At 36.7% G+C, this 22,620-nt stretch overlaps 1 protein-coding gene and 1 long non-coding RNA gene across 7 annotated transcripts in view; one reads left to right on the top strand and one right to left on the bottom strand.

Annotated features, from left to right (window-relative positions):
• LOC104874207 overlaps positions 1-10,423 on the top strand; it is a 48,792-nt gene extending 38,369 nt beyond the window's left edge. For 3 of the 6 annotated variants that reach the window (XR_004517678.1, XR_004517679.1, XR_004517676.1), the window contains one exon: positions 2,625-3,672. This is a non-coding gene — a long non-coding RNA (uncharacterized LOC104874207). Of the gene's footprint in view, positions 1-2,624; positions 3,673-10,344 lie in introns of those variants that run through there. The other 3 variants (XR_004517681.1, XR_004517680.1, XR_004517682.1) reach the window with 2 other exon arrangements.
• LOC104874220 (cytochrome P450 3A9) overlaps positions 1-22,620 on the bottom strand; it is a 44,798-nt gene that overhangs the window by 8,356 nt on the left and 13,822 nt on the right. The window contains exons 8-9 of the mRNA XM_010641242.2: positions 4,457-4,584; positions 1,791-1,857 (exon numbers count right to left, since the gene is read on the bottom strand). Coding sequence (XP_010639544.1) covers positions 1,791-1,857; positions 4,457-4,584 — 195 coding nt within the window. The remainder of the gene's footprint in view (positions 1-1,790; positions 1,858-4,456; positions 4,585-22,620) is intronic.

The following is a 22,620-nucleotide window of genomic DNA, read 5'->3' as shown; positions in this document are numbered from 1 at the left end:
AGTAGATGGTAATAAACAGGTCAATGTATTTGTAGACATAGGTACATTTATGATGTATTTTCTCTGATGTGCTGGATTCAGTCCATTTATTACTTTTGAATGAACTGCTAAATTCAGGAATTTTATCAGATGGTTGTCACATCACTGTAGCTTCAAACTGACCAAATGAAATGAGGTCACAGAAACATGTTGTAAATTAGGGAAATTTGAGGGGACTATATGTCACTGGATGGGTATTGGACATAGATATATGAAATATCTTTTTTTCTGTTTCATGTATATATATATTTAACTTTCATAATTCTATCCTTTGAAAAATTTATAAGCAAAAATCTGTAGGCGAATAATCACACCTAGGTCCTTCCTTTTTCTTTCTAAAAGATTACTTTAAAAATAAATGATGGGCTGGGCATGGTGGCTCACGCCTGTAATCCCAGCACTCGGAAGACTGAGGCAGGAGGATCGCTATGAGTTTGAGACCAGCCTGGGCTACATAGTGAGTTCCAGGTCAGTCTCAACTACATGGTGAGACCCTATCTCACCCCCCCAATGATGAAAAGGAAAAGGATTAGAAAGGACGCAGAAGCCATATCTAAAAGACTTCCATAGATAGATAAACCTGACAGAATTTGAACATCAAACTAAATAGTAATGGAAAGAAAAAATAAGTTTATTTTACAGATTACTCAAAAGAGATTGACAAAAATAGGAAAGAAGACAGAAGGAAAGGAAAAGAAAGAGTGGAGGGGAGGGAAGGGAGAGAAAAGGGGCAAGGTGGGAAGAGGGAATGGAAGAGGAGAAATGGGACTTGGAGGAGAAGGGAAAAGGATTGAAAACAAAAAGTGTGAAAAAGGGATAAATGGAAACAAAGTTTTTGTAAAGAGGGAAGAGTGAAAGGGGTGAAGAGAGGGCAGGGGTATGGCAAAAAAGCAAGAACCAAGAAATAGCATGTAAAGGTGCAAGATCCCAATGTTAACTGTAACTGTATTATTTGCTTTAAATGTACCAATAAATATAATGGGAGAAAAAAGAAAAGGCAAGGAAACAAAGGGAAGGGAAGGGAAGAGGAGGGGAGGAAAGGAAGGAAAAAAGAAGGAGAAAGAAAGAAAGAAACAAAGAAAGAAGCATGGAAGCAAGGAGAGAGACAGACAGGCCTGCTGACTCTTCTTCATACTGAAAAACTGACCAATAAATATGTAAGAAAATGTAGAGTTATAAATTCATCATTTTGTAACAGCCATAGAAATAATGGTTTCCCTAAAAAACCATCCACAGATGACAAAGCTGGTAGATGAAAATATAAAGAGGAAGGTAATACAATTCCAAAGGTTTTCCTCAAAAGGTACTTATTATTAATTACCAGAGGAAAATTAAACACTTCACAGAAAATTAAGCTAACCAACCTGTCCAACATGTATTCACGGTGAACACCATCATGCTTCAGAGACTATCCCTTCTTTTTAGATGTATCGGTGCAAATTTCCATGCAGTGATTCTGATTCAGTGGATCTGGATGTAGCTGATAACCAACACTTGTTTTGATATGGGCAACCCCAGAACACTGATGCTATTCAGGCATGAAATGCTTTTGTACCTTGACTTCAATATTTGAATATTACTGTATGTACTTCTAGAATTGTGCCTGTGACTATTGTATATAATCATTCAATTGTGTCTTTCTGCAATTACCCAGAAACTTTTTGCTGTTTGAAAATCCTCTTGTACAATTGTAGAACAATTCCCATTCTCTTAGAGTCCCCATTGTTAGACTCTGGGACATTTTAAGTTACCTTTTTGAGACTCTGTGCCATTGGATTTCTGAGAGTTTATCATAAGCTGAAGAAAATCCACTCGGTGCTAGAAACAGAAAGAGAAATTTCAAAGCCGGAACATTAATTGTAAACTGAGAAGTAAATCAGTACAGTACAGTTTATAACTTCCTTCTAAGGCTAAGAAACCTTGCTGAGGTTTCCTGTGTGACTGGTGAAAAAAGCTGATCTTCAAGCTTTGGAGAACAGATTGTTTTGCCTGAGTGCAACCAGACATTGCGTGCAACAGCTTTCAGTATCTGAAATCCCCCATCCTGACTTGTCTTCTTCTGAACACAGATTTGTGGTCAGAGATTGGCAGCTCCTTCTCCTGTCACACCAGCTTGGTCAGGATGAAGTCTTTGATGTTAATCTTTTGTTCCCCTGCCTTAATGCTTAACCAGTGGCCCATAGATTAATCTGCCATTTCCAGAGCTCATCTGTAGGTTTTAGGGACTCATCTTGAAATAGCCCACCATCCTGGAATGCAATAAAATTTTTAGTGATACCCAGTCATAATACCCGCACTGAAGACATTTTTATGATGGTGTATAGCCCAATTGAGGGAAAGCCATGAAACCTGGAGAAGTCCCATGGCCACTCATGGTCATGATGGGCTCAAATTTAACAGAGAACAAATTGAATCAGGTAGCCTCAATACCATTCATTAGATAACACAAAACATAAAATGATTCTTTATGAATATAAGATCTGAAAGTAAAATGCCTGAAATGAAGGTACAAATAGAATTTTTCTTCATTGAAGGAATAGAATATGGCAAAATTTCATTGTTAATTCTTAATTTACTTTTAACAGATACAGATGAATGTGAAAATTGTGCTAACTCATGGGGAATAATGTGTTTTGATGTAAGTATACATTGCATAATATTTAAATCAGGTTAAAATACCTATCTCCTCAAACATTCATAGAGTGTGGTGAAAATTGTAAAAAGCCTTCAAAATGTAGCTGTTAAAAATATGTAGTACACTACATTTATCTAAAGCCAACCTTCTGTACAAATAGCACATGAAAACTTCAGGCTCTTACCTAACCTAACTTGGTACTCAGATTTTTCACCCTCCCTCAACTATTCCTGTTATCTGTTGACCACCATTCTACCTTCAACTTCTTTGAGATCAATGTTTCTTTTTTTTTTTCAGTACCAAAACTGAACTCAGGATCTTGCACTTGCCAGGCAGACACAGTGCCACTGAGCTAAATCCCTGTCTTGAGATCAACATTTCTTCCATTCCACATATGAATGAGAGCAAGTAGTCCTTGTCTTTTTGTGGGTGGCTTAATTCACTTAATGTGACAATCTTCTGTTCCATCTATGTTGCAAGTGAAAACATTTCACTCCTTTGAATAGTTGAATAGTATATCACTTTGTATATGTTCCACAATGTTTTACCCATCCATGAACTGGTACATATTTAGGTTGTTTCTATTTCTTGGCTATTGTGGACATTGCTATAATGATGTATGGCAATATAACACTCAGTGCCAGTAATGTATACAATCATTATGTATCAATAAAATATTTAAAAAATAGTGATGCTGTTAACATGGGAGTGAAGTCTTTTAAGCGTACTGCTTGCACTTCCTTTGAATATATACCCTATAGCAGATCACTGGAATACATAGTAGTTCTATCTTTAATAATTTAAGAAATCCATGTATTGTTTTCTGTATTGACTCTTCTAATTTACCTTCCCTCCAATAGTTTGCAGCATTTCTTTTTTTTTCTGGAATTTTGTAAAGATTTTATCTCAACAATATGCATGCCATGATAAACTAATTGTCATGCCTATCATTTAATTTTAAATGTGTGTTTTTATTTTGTTTTGTTTTTTTCTGGTACCGGGGATCTAACTCAGATCCTTGTGCTTGCGAGGCAGGTGGTGGAACCACTGAGCTAAATCCCCGGTCCCATAAATGTTTTCTTTTTGACCCATTCTGCACTCTCCCTAAAATGTGAGAGTGCTCTTTCTCTTAGAGTTTTCCATCTAACTTTCATTTTTATTTTTTTATTAGTACATGTTTGCAGTCCATGCAGTTTACAATTATCTTGGAGCATGGGTACATGTACATAATACAGCTTGATTCTTTTTTAGTTCTTCCTTTCTTCATCCTCTTCTAAATCCCCTTTCCTCATTTGTAGTCTCACTGATATTATTAATTTTATCTTACATTTAGGATATATAACATTTACTGTCATTTAGGTTATTAGGTTCCTGTATAAGGCATAAGACAATACAGATATGCACAGAAATCACATGCATAAGCTAGGCATGGTGGTGAACATCAGTAAACCCAACATTTTGGGAGGCCGAGGCAGGAGGGTTTGCAAATTTGAACTGATCCTGGGACATTTAGGGATTCAATGAAGTTCTTCTCATAATAAAGAATAAGTGTGCTGGAAATGAATGAGAGAAAAGAGGGATGGGACAGAGAGAGGGAAAGAGAGGGAAAGGGAGAGGGAGAGAGAGAGAATCAGAAGGAAAGAGAAGCAGAAGGAAGAAAGGAATGAGAGAGGGAGGGAGAGTGGGAGAGAATGAGGGAAGGGAAGAAAGGAGAAATCATATGGGTACAATCCAATAATTTGTCAGCGAGTGAACACCCACATGCATACCACCAGATTTTACCTTTTCTTTCTCCTTGAGGCGACTTTCTTTAATCTCCTCAATTGATTTTTTAAAAAAATCTGTAACATCTTTTGGAAATATAGAGATATTTAATGCTTCCATTACTGGTGTAAGGAATGGAAAAAATACTGTAGGAGAAAGACAAAAAGGAAACCGTGAAAATCCCAAATTTACCTTGAGCTGAGCAAGGGCCCATCACACAGGGCCACCACCATGACAGTGTCATCATTGGCCACATCTGCATTGATCAGAGGAGGAGGATTGAACACCCTGACCTCTTCTCCTCTTTTTGATTATTAGAAGAGTCACTTTGCACAGATCAGGCTTTAGTCTGGTGCTGTAACCAATTGTGCTGTTCAAGAAAGAGAAGCCAGGGTAGAACTAATGCAGGAGAAGTTTCTCAACTAGCATACGATGAAAACAGATATAAATAATTGGAAAGTTCACAAATATGTGAAATTAAATGTACACAGGTATAACCAATGGATCAAAGAAAAATAAGAGGATTTTTTTACAAAACTGGCTGAGATAACAAATGGGGAATACAATTAGTGTATGATGAATCAAAAGCAGAGTTGAGAGGGAAAGTTATAGCTATTGAGTAATACAGAGCTGCAATTAATAATCAAACCTAATACCATAGAGCATTAGGGAAGAAAGAGCAAATGAACCTCAGCAGAAAGAAGGAAGAAAATATTAAAGAACACAGTAGAATCTAATAAAATAAAAAATAAAGCACAATTGAAATTAACAAAAACTAGTATTACTTTGAAAATAGCAACAAAATTGGCAAAATGTTTTTTATATTCACCCAGAAGTAAAAAGAAATGATTAAATTACTAGCATTCAAAGTCAAAGGGCAGAAGTAAGCTGATTAAAATTAATGCACCTTGAGGGCCGGGGATGTAGCTCAGTGCTTCAGTGGCCTGCCTTGCAAGCGCAAAGACCCAAGTTCAATCCCCGGTACCAAAAAAAAAAAAAAAAAAAAAATTAATGCACCTTGAGATCATAATGTTAAATGAAATAATCAGACACAGAAGCTTAAAGATTGCATGCTTTCTCTTATATGAGAAATCAAAAAGATAAATAAAAAACAAAATAAAAGATAGACAATAGGAAATAAAAAAACAGATCATTTTCAAATGAAAAGGGAATCAAGAGATGGAGAGAAGGAGAGATCGGGGACAAAAAAGAATTGAAATTATTATGTATATGTGTCAACTCCTCACAAGAAATGTAATAAGCATATACTACAACATATGCTAATAATAAAAAACAAAAATTGAAGGGAGAAAATTCTATGAATTCAATAAATAGAGACATATAAAGAAATTCTATTAACAATTGCACCATTCGAACAATGATATAAATAATATAATAGATTAAATGAACAAAATCAGAGGAAAATGTACTTTACAGAAATGGACTCATAAAGAAATGAATATACCACATGCATAGACTTATAACATGCAGTGAGGCAGTATTAAAAATAAAGAACTATGGTGAGTTAACTAATGGTTGACTTGGAATCTCCAGTTAAATTGAATCAGCCTGGTTGGTCATGGAAAACCCACTTGAAGATTGTTGCCAATGGCATAAAAAGAGAACTGGAGAGGAAGATTGTGGGCTTTTGATTTTCTAGGAGAAGCTTGCTGTACTTGGTTTTCCTAATGTGAACTTGGCTGTTCTCATTGGGGGAGGAGCTGAGGTCCTCCGTGTTGAGGGAATGGCTGCTGTTCTCGTCGGAGAAGCTCTGATCTTCACCATGAGCATCACTTCCTGGCTCCAATGTAGATCCTTCAGATTGGTGGTACAAATCCTTCAAACCACCAGTGCATGTTTTCTCGTTTCCACCACTGGCCTTTGGGCCTTCCAGGTACAGATCCTCAATATGGACAAGTGTGAGATGTGGTCATGGGTGTAGGCCACTTGCTGGACTCGTGGAGGACATTGCCTTGGACTTTAGGCCTTCAGCTAGATTTGTGTGGAATATTACTGTGGGATACAGGCCTTTTGCTGGATTCTTTGTATCTCTAGTGTGCAGTTAGATCTTGTACTCCTCTGCATTTTAGGTGAATATTATAAAATAATCCTATAAATTATGTGTCCTTTATAAAAACTGTTCCTTGCAAATCCTGCTATGACAAGAACTATCTACAAAGAAAACCTCAGACACAGGTGGTTTCAATGGTGCATTTTAACAAATATTTAAAGAATTAACAGGAACTATTTAGGAACATGTCTGAAATACAGGAGTGAACACATGCCCCCAAAGTTCATAAAGTCAATGTTGCCCTAAAATTAGGAGCAAAGACACAACAGGAAAAGAGCAATAAAAAACTAATATATCTAATATTTCTGGAGAAAAACCCTCAAGAAAATTTTGTCATATTGAACCCTTCAACATATAAAAATGATTATATACATCACTAAATGGTATATTCCTTAGAAGTAATACATTGTGTGGAATATATGTAAAACACACTTTGACAAAACACAACATCTTTTTGTTATTAAAAAAATCAAACAGGTCTGGGGCCATAGGGGAGAAATGAGGGGAGAGGGAAGTAAACAAGATAGAGATGCAATATGTATATTACCAGTTCACCATGATGAACATATTATGTTTCACAAATATATACTAATAAGAAAGAAAAGAAAAAGTCAATCAGGAATAGAAAAATTTCCTCAACCTGATAAAGAGCATCCATCAGAAATACCTAGCGAACATGATAGTAATACCTTAGTATCTGCCTCCAAGATAAGGTAAAATACAAGAATTCCTCTCTCACACTTTTTAGTCACATATTGTAAGTACTAATGTATTCAGCTATATTTCTGAATATAAGGTTAATATATAAAAATAAGTCATATTTCTATACACCATAAAGAACAGTCCAAAAGCAAACAAATCCACTGACAACAATGTCAAAAAAGAAGCATACTTAGCAACAAATCTGAAAAAAGTGACATACACTGGACTGGGGATTTAGCTTAGTGGTTCTGCTGCCTTCCTTGCAAGCACAAGGTCCTGAGTTTGATCCCTGGTACCAAACAACAACAACAACAACAACAACAACAACAACAAGCAAGAAAAGTGACATACAGGAAAATCCACAAAATGTTGGAATTAAAGAGGATAGAAATGAATAGGCAAAATATTTAAAGACCATGGACTAGAACATTTTTTATTATTAAAATGTCAACATTCTTAAAATTCATTTGTAGATTTAATGCATTCTGCCCTAGAGTCCTAGATGGTTTCTTTGTACAAAATGACAGTTTAATTTTTAAAATTGTATGGAACTTTAAGTGGCCCAAAATATTGGGGCAAACATTGTCCTTGAATATTGTTAGTCATTTCAAGGGGTCAAAATGATATTGAAAGTGAAGAATGAAGCTGTAAGATTCATACTTTCCAATATCAAAATTTGCCACAAAGCTATAAAAATGAAGTCAGTATGGTACTGGCTCAAGTAGATAATTAGATAAATTAGATAAATGAAATAGAATTTAGAGTCCAAAGATAAACACATGTGCATATGATTTGTTAGATTTTGAGGAAGGCATCATAACAATTGATTTGGAAAGGGTGTTATTTAAGAAGAAAAAAGGTGCTTGGACAACCGGATAGTGCCATGCAAAAGAATAAACCTGCCCCTTACTTCAACTGTGTATAATACCTAACTCAAAATAAAGAAGACACCTCAAAATATAAGACATAAAATTATACAACTCTTAGAAAAATACCAAGGCAGTAAGCTTTCATAGTCTCATCTTTGGCAGAAGATTCTAAGATTTCAAACTCAAAGCAAAAACAGTAAAGAAAAACATATAATTTTTACTCCATCAAAATTAAAAAAAATTTACTGCAAAATATGTGATTACAAAGGGAAATGAGATCAATGAATAGGAGAAGGAAATTTGCAAATGATATATCTGTCCAGGATATTTTATCCAGAATATATAAAGAAATCATACAATTCAAACACAAAAAATGATTCAGTGATAACAAGACAAAGGATTTAAAGAGATATCACTCTGTCCCAGAGATTTCTTCACTGCCACCAGGGCTGCTGGCCTGTACACAGGGCCACCTAACTCCAGCCTTTTGTTCTTTTTCTCTGTCAGGAACTTGAGGGACTTCCCTACCATGGAGTCATTGATGAGAGAGGGTGGCAAATGCCAGCCACACACACAGGAAGCTATCGGCCTCCCAACAACCACATCCACTGTATTGGGAGTCCATGGTAGTCCTGCCACCACTCATAGGCACTCAGGCCTCAGCATCCAGCATCCATAGGGCTTGGCTCTGAGGCACAAGACTTTTAACTTTCCCCCAACACTTCTCCATGATTTAGATTCTACTTCAAGAACAAATATCGGATATCTACAATGTATTTCATTTCAAATAGACTGATCACCCATTGCAAAGCCAGTATGGACCAGAGAGGTATAGCTGCAGGCACATCCAGCCAGGGCATTGCCAGGCCCCTGACCACTTGGACCCACAAGTCCCAGCAAAAAACTCGCCAGGAAAAGAGCTGTACAGGTACACAAGCAACAGTCAGAGGCCAGCCCCGATACCATCAGTAAGTGTAAGCAGATCCCAGTGAGAAGCTGGTATGGACCACAGCAGCATAGCTACAGACACATGAGGCCAGGGCCGGGCCCCAACCCCAGTTGCTTGGGCCCACAAGCCCCAGTCAAAGACCTGCCATGAAAAGAGCTTCACAGATACACAAGCAACAGCCAGAGGCCTGCCTTAATACCATCGATAAGTGTGTGTAGACCCTAGCTAGAACTTGCCCAGAAACAAGCAAGTGGGGTGCTCAGTCCCCAGCCAAAGGCCCTCCCAGACAACAGCTATGTAGGAGGGCATACCCTAGCCAGATACCATCCCAACTGTGAAAAAGCCCCAGCCAGAACCCCACATAGATGACAGTACAACACAGGGACCCAGAAGGCTACCATTCTGAACCCAGGAATTGGCACAGAGGTGAGAGGCAGAGAGAAGGCCTCTTTGAGGCTTGCTGAGAATTAAAGACCACTGGGTGAGCAAAGAGCTGCCTTAACAAAGGCACAGAAGGCTGCATCTGTTGGAATGTGAAGACATGTAAACAAGTCTCAAAACCAGACTTCCAGATCACCTAAGGCAACCCCAAAAGTCAATGAGATAAAACAATCTGATACTCAAGTACATAGATTCCCTGAACTGGCTACAAAAAAGGATCTGGAAAAAATGACATCAGAAATAATTTCTCAGATAACAACAGAGATTGTGCCTATAGTGCAAGACATAGTTAATAAATCTAGAGCAGACAGATAAAAAATAGAGGCGTGGAGGACTATTATGAAATCCCAGCACAGGAAACAAATGGAATTAAAAAAGCAGATGAAAACAGATATTGAGGAGATTAAAAACGCCATTGAAAGTGTATGCAACAGAATGAGCCAATATGAAAACAGAATTTTAGATATAGAAGACAGGGTTGCAATTAATGACCTGAAAAAGAAAAATTTTAAAAATAGGAAGGGATGATGAGAGGTCAATCCAGAAGCTGCTGGATGAGGCAAAGAAGAATAACATAAGACTGGAGTCAATGAAGAAACAGGAGAGAGTGCAAATGACATTAAAAAAAAACTACAGCCGGGGATTTAGCTCAGTGGTTTGGTGGCCTGCCTTGCAAGGGCAAAGACCCGAGTTCAATCCCTGGTACCAACACCCCCCCGAATAAAAAAACAAAGACAAGAACAAAAAAACACTATTCACAGAAGTGATGGCAGAAAATATCCCAAGTTGGGGGAAAAGAATTTAACATACAGATAAATTAGGCATATAGGATTCCAAATAGCCATAATTAAAAAAAAATCTACACGTGATCCAGCAGGTGCGCTACCTCCCGGACTGCATGCCACCACACCCAGCAAGGACCCAAGGACCCCGGAGGGGGTCTCTTCACTGCCTGCCTGCCTGAGATCATCTGGCAGGTGCGCGACCTCCTGGACTGCGTGCCACCAGACACAGTAAGGAAGGTAGCCGTGCGGGCGCCCTTGAAACACCCCCAGGAAAACCCTCCCCCCGTTCTCAAACCTCCTGATTGGGCCAGTCCTTGGACCAACTCTGCAGAGGCATAGGCTCTCATGAAGGGTAGTTTTCTGAGCTCCCAACTTTGAACATCTTTAAAGAAAGGGCAGGGGAAACCTGTAATAGAACTGAGTGGAGCTCAACCGTGAGGATTGGGAAATTCAAGTTAAGCCTTGTGTACTGAGTTCAATCTCAGTTGTGGGGAACTGCCATTGGCTAGCTGAGATCAGGGGATTCGGTTCTGCATGTGGCTGTATATGTGGTATAATATGAGAACAGAGACATAGTCTGAAAGAGGCCCTTCAAATTCATTTTTTTTCTCTTTTTTCCTTTCCTCATTCCACCCTAAAATTTCTTTCTTTTTTCTGTCCTCTCCAACTCAGTCTCTTGCTCCACCATATTATCCCTCATCGCCCTTTGTATTCTGGCTCCTGCCCTAACTCAGAGTTCTTCTTTTATTATTTTTTCTTTTTTAGTGGGGGGTTTCTCTTTGTGTTCTTTTCTCCAGTCATTTTACCTAACTCATGGCTCTGTACCTTCAAGGGAAGGCAAGCGCCTGTTATTGTTAATGGGATTTATTCTTGTCCTTATTCTGGCACTCTTTCTATCACCCCTGAAGGTAATAGCTTTGTAAAGATAGTAAGGTAATTCTACATCCTCTGGATTCACTTCAAACCTGCTCCATTTCTTTCACTTATCTACTCCTCTCATCCTAACTCAGTCTAACCCCCATCCTAAATGGTAAAGATGGTATATTGAAAAGCATATTCACTGCAAACATATTATGGGCTGCTTCTTGATATTAATTTAATTCACATGGGTTAAAGGTGATACATTAATGACTACCACAAGTGGTCAGTTTGCAAGCTGTGCCTGATCCTATTGGGCTGCTAAATGTATCAATTGGGATTAAGGGTTGTGATCAATTTAAAGAGTTGTTTTCTCTGATATTGTGAAAATGAGGATGTCTACGAGTCGTTAGAGTCTCAAAGGTGAAGACACAACTATATTGGGAAGATTTAAGTAATACCCAGAAATTAGGGAAGGACAACCCAACAACAAAAATAAAAATGAGAAAACACTTAAGCAAGACACAAAGATAGATTTCCAGTTCACCAATGGCAAACAGCAGGACAAATGAGGATGAAAAGTCTGATAATGAACCAACAGGACACCCCGGACCCATAGCACAGGAGGTAACAAAACAGATCAATCCGGCTCTAGAAAAATTCAAATCAGAAATAATTTCCCAGTTAACCAGAGAGATGATGAGCAAAATGGAAGTCATGATTCGAGACTCTAGAATAGAAACTGACAAAAAAATAGATGAGCTCAAGACCATGGTAGAAGCCACGAAGACTAAGCATAAGCAAGAAATGGAAACAATTAAATGTCCAACAGAGGAAAGAAATGGAATCCATAAAACAGATTCAAACATATATCCAGGAGATTAAAAACTCTATCGAAAGTGTACACAACAGAATAAAACATTGCGAAGATAGAATTTCAGATATAGAAGATAGGATCGCAGTCAGTGACCATGAAAAAAGAGGTCTCTCGAAAACAGTAAAGGATCATGAAAAATCAATCCAACAACTTCTAGACGATGCAAAGAAAAATAACATAAGACTGATAGGAATTCATGAAAAAGCAGGAGAAAACGCAAATGACCTAAAAAAGCTCTTTGCAGAATTAATGACAGAAAACTTCCCAAAAAGAAGGGAAGAATTAGACATACAGATGAGTGAGGCATATAGAACTCCAACTCGCCAAGATCAAAAAAAAATCTACATCTAGACATATAATAATCAAGATCCCAGAAATCCAACAGAAAAACAAAATACTACAAGCAGTAAGAGAAAAGAAACAAATCACATGCAAAGGAAAGCCCATTAGAATCACAGCAGACTTTTCAACACAAACCCTTAGGTCAAGGAGAGCCTGGAGTGAAGCATTCCAAGTCCTAAAAGAAAACAACCTCCAACCTAGACTGACGTATCCTGCAACACTCTCTTTCAAAATAGATGGGGAAATAAGATACTTCCACGACAAAGAGCACCTGAGAAATTTCATAAACACCAAAGCAGTACTGCAAGGAATTCTAAACAATATTCTAGAAAAGGACAATGAAGGTCACAATAACACGAGGCCCAACAGACCGAATCAAATAAGCAAGACAAGAAACTAAAAGGAGACGGGAGAAAAAGTAAAGAGTCAACAAAAGGACAATAACATCACAAGAATAAGTCAGAATATATCAGTTATAACCATCAATGTTAATGGCCTCAATTCACCAATCAAGGGAAACAGACTGGCAGAATGGATTAAGAAGCAAAATCCAATAACATATTGTATACAAGAAACACACCTAGTGCAAAAGGAAGCCCATACACTGAAAGTGAAAGGATGGAAAACAATTCTCCATGCATCAGGGGCCCTAAAAAAGCAGGGGTAGCAATCTTATTCTCAGATAAAGTAAATTTAAAACCAAAACTCATTAAGAGAGACAAAGAAGGACACTACATCCTTGTAAAGGGAAATTCAAGAGGAAGAGTTGACAATCATAAACATATATGCACCAAATATTAATGCCCCCAACTATATAAAACAAATATTAAGTAACATGAAAAATCAAATAAGCACTAATACAATTTTAGTGTGGTTTTAAATACCCTACTATCACAAATTGACAGATCATCTAGGCAAAAAATCAACAATGAAATAACAGAAGTGAACCAAGTTTTGGAACACATGGACTTAATAGATGTTTATAGAGTACTCCACCCCAAAAAATCAGAATATACATTCTTTTTGGCTGCACATGGATCATTCTCCAAGATAGACCACATATTGGCTCACAGAACAGGTCTAAATAAATGCAAAAGAATTGAAGTCAACCCCTATATATTATCAGATCATAGTGCAATCAAACTTGAGATCAATAGCACAAGAAACTGTAGAAACTTCACAAGCACATGGAAACTGAACAACACTCTCCTAAACAATCAATGGATTACAGAGGAAATTAAAGAAATTAGACAGTTTTTACAAATAAATGAGAATGCCAATACAACATACAGGAATCTTTGGGACACAATGAAAGCAGTTCTACGTGGAAAATTCATAACATTGAATGCCCACACTAGGAAAACAGAGAGGGCTCAAATAAACAACTGAATGATGAAACTTAGACTCCTAGAACAACAACAGCAAGAAAAACCCAAAGCTCGAACAAGAGAGGAAATTATAGAGATCCGAGCAGAAATCAATGCAATTGAAACTAAGAAAATGATACAAAAAGTAAATGAAACAAAGAGCTGGTTTTTTGAAAGAATAAATAAAATCGACAAACCCTTAGCTAATCTTCTCAAAAAAAGGAAAGAAAAGGCTCAGATCCATGCAATCAGGAATGAAAAAGGTGAAGTCACAACAGATCTAAAAGAAATCCAGAGGATCATGAATACCTACTTTGAAAACCTGTACTCCAATAAAATGGAAAACACAGAAGAAATGGACAGATTTTTAGATACTTATGAATTACCAACATTGAACAAAGAAGATGAAAACATTTTAAGCATCCCAATTACAGTCACTGAAATTAAAAATGTAATTAAAAATTTACCAGCAAAGAAAAGCCCAGGCCCTGATGGATTCACTGCTGAATTTTACAAGACATTTAGAGAAGAACTACTGCCATTACTCTTCAAACTTTTCAGTGAAATCGAAAGGGAAGCTATACTTCCAAATTCATTCCTGGAAGCAAGTATCACTTTGATTCCCAAACCAGGGAAAGATAAAATTAAAAAGGAGAACTGCAGAACAATCTCCTTAATGAATATAGATGCGAAAATCCTTAATAAGATACTAGCAAACAGAATACAGAGGATTATTAAGAAGATCATCCATCATGACCAAGTCGGATTTATTCCAGAGATGCAAGGGTGGTTCAACATACGAAAGTCAGTGAATGTAATACATTATATTAACAAAGTCAAGGACAAAAACCATATGATCCTCTCAATAGATGCAGAAAAAGCATTTGATAAAATTCAACACCCATTCATGATAAAAACCCTGCAAAAAATTGGAATAGATGGTCTATACCTCAATTTAATAAAGGCTATTTATGAAAAACCATCAGCCAACATCATATTGAATGGCCAAAAACTGAAAACCTTCATGTTAAAATCAGGAACAAGACAAGGATGCCCACTATCGCCACTTCTCTTCAATATAGTTCTGGAAACATTAGCCACAGCAATTAGACAAGAGAAAGAAATTAAAGCAATAAAGATAGGAAAGGAAGAAGTTAAACTATCATTATTTGCTGATGATATGATACTCTACATTGAAGATCCAAAAAACTCCACCAAAAAACTTCTAGACTTAATTGACAGATTCAGTAAAGTATCTGGATACAAGGTGAATACCCAAAAATCAATAGCCTTTCTATACACAAATAACAGACAGACAGAAAGAGAAATAAGGGAAAAAATTCCTTTTACAATAGCATCCAAAAAAATGAAGTATCTAGGAATCAATCTAACAAAAGAAACAAAAGATCTCTACACTGAAAACTACAGCACTCTGAAAAAAGAAATCGAAGAGGATATAAAAAAATGGAAAGATATCCCCTGCTCCTGGGTAGGAAGAATCAACATAGTGAAAATGGCCATACTACCAAAACTGCTATATACATTCAATGCAATGCCAATTGAAATTACAACACTATATTTCACAGAACTAGAAAAAAGAATCCAAAAATTCATTTGGAACCACAAGAGACCTAGAATAGCAAAAGCCATTATAGGCAACAGTCACATGGCACCAGGTGTAACAATTCCCAATTTGAAACTATACTACAAAGCCACTGTGATAAAATCAGCATGGTACTGGCAAAGAAATAGGCCTGAGGATCAATGGAACAGACTGGAAGACACAAAAACAAATGCAGATGTACTCAGCTACCTCATCTTTGACAAAGGAGCTCACCATCCTCAGTGGAGGAAAGATAGCCTCTTTAATAAATGGTGTTGGAAAAACTGGATGTCAACCTGCCACAGATTAAAATTAGACCCTTATCTTTCACCATGCACTAAATTAAAATCCAAATGGATTAAAGATCTAAATATTAAAACAGAAACATTAAACTTGCTGGAAGGTAAGTTAGGCAGAACTCTGGAAGACATTGGTATAGGAAAAGACTTTATGAACAAATCCTCAGTAGCATGGGAACTAGTAGATAGAATCAACAACTGAGATCTCATCTTACTAAAAAGCTTCTGTACTTCCAAAGAAACCATCAGCAGAACTAAGAGACAATCTACAATGTGGGAAAAAATTTTTACCAGCTGTTCCTCAGACAAAGGACTATTATCAAGGATATATAAAGAACTCAAAACAATCAGCCCCCCCAAATACAAAGACCTGATTCAAAAATGGGCATCCGAAATGAACAGACATTTCTTAGACAAAGAAGTAAAAGTAGCACGTAAATATATGAGAAAATGTTCCATATCACTGATCATTCGAGAGATGCAGATGAAAACATCACTGAGATTCCACCTCACCCCACAAAGAATGGCTGCTATCAAGAAATCACACAATAACAAATGTTGGCGGGGTTGTGGGGAGAAAGGAACCCTCCTCCATTGTGGGTGGGAGTGCCGACTAGTGCAACCACTATGGAAATCAATATGGAGATACCTCAAAGAGCTTGGACTGGAGCTTCCATTTGACCCAGCCATCCCTCTGCTGGGTATCTTTCCAAGAGAACTAAAAGAATCATATCACAGAGAAGTATGCACACCCATGTTTATAGTAGCACAGTTTGTAATAGCTAAATCTTGGAAACAGCCCATTTGCCCATCCGTTGGAAACTGGATAAAGAAGGTGTGGTTTTTCTATAAAATGGAATATTACTCAGCCATAAAGAATGAGAAAATAGATTCATTCATAGAAAATGGATACATATTGAAGATATACTCCTAAGTGAAATAAATAAGTCACACATGTGTAAACACTGAATAGTTTCCCTGGTGTGAATAATCTGCAGTAAAACATAAGATCCTAATAAGATTACTGTCATTTAGAAATGAGAAGAAAGGAGCTAAAGGTGTAGGGAGGGTGCAATGGGTAGGGGAAGGGTAATAAGGGAAAAGAAAAAAATGTGAGGTAATAAAAAGATGAAAATAAAGAGTTTGTAGATTTGGAGGGGAGGAGGGGTTGAAGGCAGGGCAGGGGTAAGGGGAAAAAATGAGAATCAAGACTTGTCATGTAGAGGTACAAGGTCCCAACAATGAATGTAACTGTACTGTATCCCTAAAATGTACCAATAAACTCAATTAAAGCTGAAAAAAATCTGCACCTAGGCATATAGTAGTCAAAACCCCAGGAACCCAAAAAAGAAGAAAATACTACATACATTTAGAGAATTTTTTTTTTTTTTTGGTACTGGTGATCAAAGTCAGGATTTTGTGCTTGCAATGCAGACACAGCACCACTGAGGTAAATCCTCAGCTCTACATGCAGGTAGAGAAAAGAAGCAAGTCCCATACAATGAAAATCCCATCAGAATCACAGCAGACTTCTCAACACAAACCCTGAAGGCAAGAAGTGCCTGGAATGATATATTTCAAGTCCTAAAGGAAAACAACCTCCAAAGCAGAATGTTGTATCCTGCAAAGCTATCTTTCAAAAGTGATGGAGAAATGATACTTTTACAACAAAGACCACCTGAGGAACTTCATGAATGCCAAACCAGCACTCCAAAAAAATTTTAAACAATATCCTAGGAAAAGATAATGAGGATCACAACCTCAGGAAACCTGGCAGTATGAATCCCCCTGGCATGACAAGAAATCAAAGGCAAAGGGGAGAATCCAACAAAAAGAAAAAGTCACGACAAGGATTTCAATACATATCAGTTATAACCATCAATGTTAATGGTCTCAATTCACCAATCAAAAGAAATAGGCAGTATGGGCCAAGAAGCAAGATCAAACAGTATGCTGCATATAAGAAACACACTGAATTAAAGAAGAAACTCATAGGTCTGGGGATTTAGCTCAGTGGTTCCACCACCTGCCTTGCAAGGACCTGATGTTGTTCCCCAGTACCAATAAAATAAAATAAAAATAAAATAGCATATTTTCTAAAAAAAAAAAAAAGAAAAAAAAAAGAAAGAAACTCATAGACTGAAAATAAAGGAGTGGAAAACAATACTTCATGAAACAGGAATCTGAAAAAAAGCAGGAGTAGCTATCCTCTTTGCAGATCAAATTGATTTCAAACCAACACTGATTAAGAGATAAAGAAGGATGCTATCTCCTTGTAATGGAAAAAATCCAAGAGGAAGATATGGCAATCATAAATATATATGTGCCAAATACTAGTGCACCCAACTATATAAAACAAATACTAACAGACGTGAAAAATCAGATAAGCGCTAAAGCAATAGTAGTGGAGGACTTTAATACCCCACTGTCACAACCAGATCATCTAGACAGAAAATAATGAAATACTAGAACTCTTGAACTCTTGAACAAATGAACTCATCAGATGTTTACAGAGTGTTCCCACAAAATCTAAATATACATTCTTTTTGGCTGCACATAGATCATTCTGCAAAATAGACCACATACTCACTCATAGAACATATTTAAGTAAGTTCAAAGGATCTGAAATTATCCCCTGTATATTACCAGACCAAGATGTGATAAAATTGGTGATCAATAGCAATAGAAACTGCAAGAATTTCATGAACATATTGAAATTGAGCAAAACACTTCTGAATAGCCAATGGGTCACAGAGAAAATTAGAGAAGAAAACAAATACTTTTTATAATTAAATCACAGTGCCAGTACAACATATCAGAATGTACGGGCCACAATGAAAACAGTCTTACAAGGGAAATTCATAGCAATGAATACTCATTAAGAAAACAGAGTGAGCTCAATTAAACAACCTGATGCTTAACCTCAGGCTTCTAAAAAGAGTAGAACAAAACTAAAGCTCATACAAGGGAGGAAATTGTAAAGATCAGAGCAGAAATCAATACAATGGACAGTAAGGGAACAATACAAAAAAAATCAATGAAGCAAAGAGTTGGTCCCTCAAAATGATAAAAACTGACAAACACTTAGCCAGCCTTATCAAAAAAAGGAAAGAAAAAGCCCAAAATCCATGCAATTAAGAATGAAAAGGGTGAAATTACAATGGACCCAGAAGAAATCCAGAGAATCATCAATAACTATTTTGAGAACCTATACACCCAATAAGATGGAAAACACAGAAGAAATGGACAGATTTCTTGACACATGTGAATTACCAAAGTTGAATGAAGAAGACACAAAAATTCTAAACAACCCAAAATCAGTCAATGAAGTTGAAAACATAATTAAAAATTTACCAACTAAGAAAAGCCAGGGCTCTGATGGCTTCACTGCTGAGTTCTACAAGACATTTAGAGAGGGACTAGTGCCACTACTGATTAAACTCTTCAATGAAATTGAAAGGAAAGCAATCCTTCCAAATTAATTCCTGGAAGCAAGCATCACCTTGATTGCAAAATCAGAGAAATACCCAATGGAAAAAGAGTACTATATGCCAGTCTCACTAATGAACATAGATGCAAAAATTCTTAAGAAAATACTGGCAAATAAAATGCAGAAAATCATTAAGAAGATGAAATACCCTGATAAAGTGGGATTTATCCCAGAGATGCAGCAATGGTTCAACATACACAAATCATGCTATATCAAGACAGCCAAGGACAAAAATCTTATGATCATCTCAATAGATGCAGAAAAAGGGTTCAACAAAATTCAATACATATTCCTGATAAAAACCCTACAAAAATTGGAAGAAGCAATCTCTACCTCTACCTGATAAAAGCCATCTATGAAAAATCAACAGTCAATGTCATACTAAATGGTCAAATACTGAACACTGTCTCTAAAACCAGGAACAAGGGAAGGATGTCCACTATCAGCACTCCTACTCTACATAGTTTTGGAAACATTAGCCACAGCAATTAGACAAGAGAAATAAATAAATGGAATAAAGATAGGAAATGAAAAAATTAAATTGTCATTATTTCCAGATGACATCATATTCTATATAGAAGACCCCAAGAGCTCCACCAAATGGCTTTTAGACTTAACCAAATGTAGTAGAGTAGCTGAATACAAGATTCATACATAAAAATCAGTAGCTTTCCCGCACATGAACAACAGACTCACTGAAAAAGGAATTGGAGAAACAACTCTCTTCACAATAGCATCCAAAAAATGAAATACCTAGGAATCAACCTAATGAAAGAAATCACCTCTACTCTGAAAACTGTAGCCTTCTGAACAAAGAGATTGAAGAGGGTATCAGAAAATGGAAAGAATTCTCTTGCTCTCAGACACAAAGAAGCAATATATGGAAAATGGCCATACTTTTAAAACTGCCATATAGATTCAATGCAATCCCAATTGAAATTCCAACAGCATACTCCACAGAACTTTGAGAAAACAATACAAAAATTCATTTGGAGCAAGAAGAGACAGAGAATAACAAAAACAATTCTCAGCAACAAAGACAAGGTAGAGGGTAGCACAATCTCCAAGATGAAACTATACTACAAAGCTACTGTGATAGAAACAGCATGGTACTGGCAAAGAAACAGACCTGAGGACCCGTGGAACTGATTAGGAGATGAAGAAACAACTCCAGACACACTCAGCCACCCGATCTTTGACAAAGGAGCCAAACACCTTCATTGTAGGAAAGAAAGTATCTTTAATAAATGGTGTTGCAAAAATTGGGTTTTGACTTGCCAAAGATTAAAACCAGACCTATATCTCTCACCATGTGCTAAACTAAAATCAAAATGAATGAAAGATATAAATATTAAAACAGAGGCTGGGGATTTGGCTCAGTAGTTCTGCCACCTGCTTTGCAAGCACAGGGCCAGAGTTCAAACCCTGGCGCGTGCATACACACACACACACACACACACACACACACACACACACACACACAAACACACACAAAACCAAAACAAACAACAACAATAACAACAAAAACAAAAGAAAACAGAAACACTAAACTGGCTGGAAGAGATGTTAGGTAGAACTCCTGAAGACATTGGCATGGGCATGAACAAAATCTCAGTTGCATGTGAACTAGCACAAAGAATCAACAAATGGAACCTCTTATAAAATTGCTTCTACACAGCAAGAGCAACCACCAACAGTGTGAAGAGACACCCCAAATTGTGGGAAAAATTTTTAACCAGCCATTCCTCTGACAAAGTTCTACTCTCTAGAATATACAGATAACTTAATAAAATCAGACCCCCCAAATATAAAGATCCAATAAAAAAATGAGCATCTGAAATGAACATACATTTCTCAAAGAAGCAGAAATAGAAAATAAACATATGAAAAAATGTTCAACATCACTAGTCATTTCAGAGATGCAAATCAAAGCAATGCTGAGATTCCACTTCACCCCAGAATGAGTGGCTGCTATAATGACATCAACAAATAACAAATGCTGTCATGGTTATGGGGAAAAGGAAGCCTTCTCTACCCTTGGAGTGTTCTGGTGCAACCACTGTAGACATCAGTCTGGAGATACCTCAAAGAACAAGGATTGGAAGTCCCATTTGACCCAGCTATTCCCCTGCTGGGTACCTTCTCCTAAGAATTAAGAGTCATACCACATAGATATATGTGAACCCATGTTCATATTGGCACAGTTTGTCATAGCTAAAACATGGAAACAGAACAATTGCACATCAACTGGAGAGTGGATAAAAAGAATGTGGTTTTTAAAAAATAAATTGGAGTACTACTTAACCTTGAAGAATGAGAAATTAGAGGCATTTATAGCTAAATGGATGCACATTGAGGCTATCCTCTTAAGTGAAATACATAGGACACACACACATAAATAGCAAATAGTTTCTCTGGTATGAGAAACTGAAAGTGTAAATAAAGATAAAAATGTATAATAGATAATGTGAAATAGGAAGAAAAAGTGCAAAGGGGATGAGGATGTTTGAGTGGTAGGAGAAAGGAAAGACAAGAATGAAATTAACATGAGAAAATGAAAAAATGGAACCAAGGCCTTTGTAAATAGAAAGGGGTGGAGGGATCGAAGGGAGGGCAGTGGAATATGGAAAAATAAGAATCAAGATATATTATGTAAAGGTACAATCTCCAGTGATGAATGTCATCATATCGTATACCTGAAATGTACAAAGAAAATTAAGAAAATAACTTAAAAAGACATCTGCAGAAGACACAAAAATACTCAACGTTACCCAACATCTTTATGACTAGAGAAATTAAAATAAAAATCACATCATAATAATATTACACATGCACAAGGATGGCTATAAGATCAGCGATGTAAATACAAAGTATTGGATGGGATGTGAAAAAATGGGAACCCTCATGCATTAAGGTCGGAATTTAAAATTGTGCTGCTACAATGGAAAACACACTGCAGTACCTTAATACTTAAACAGAATTACTACACAACCCAGCAATTGAGCCTGAGTGTATAGGCAAAAAAGTTAAAAATAGTGACATCTCCAAATTCTTTCTACAGTGTTCTATAATTTTTACTGTGGAGATGTTTTACTCCTTTGGTTAGGCTTGTGCCCCAGTGTTTTAGTTAAGCTATTTTAGATGGAACTGTTCTTTGATTTCTTTCTCAGTGGATTCATTATTGGTGTACCAGAAAGCTATTTTTTTTAATGGAGATACTGTGCGCTGCAACTTTTGCTAACTATGTTTTCATATCTAAACCCCTACTTTTGGTATTTTTAGGGTATTCTAAGTAAAGGATGATATTGTTTGCAAATATGAATCATTTGATTTCTTCTTTTCCTATTTATATCTTTTTTATTTGTTTTTTCAAGTGTAATTCCTTTGGCTGAATTTTCAAGTACTAAAATGAATAGGAATGGTGAGAATGGACACTCTTGTCTCTTTCCTGATTTTAGAGAAAATGTTTTTAGTTTTCTTCATTTAACATGGTGTTGACTGTAGTTTTGTTCTATATAACTGTTCCTAT

Source organism: Fukomys damarensis, unplaced genomic scaffold (assembly GCF_012274545.1).
Source record: "Fukomys damarensis isolate Sample0158 unplaced genomic scaffold, DMR_v1.0_HiC HiC_scaffold_17, whole genome shotgun sequence".
Classification (NCBI taxonomy): Eukaryota; Metazoa; Chordata; class Mammalia; order Rodentia; family Bathyergidae; genus Fukomys; species Fukomys damarensis.
The sequence above is the reverse complement of the archived record's forward strand: the minus strand, read 5'-3'. Positions and strand labels throughout refer to the sequence as shown.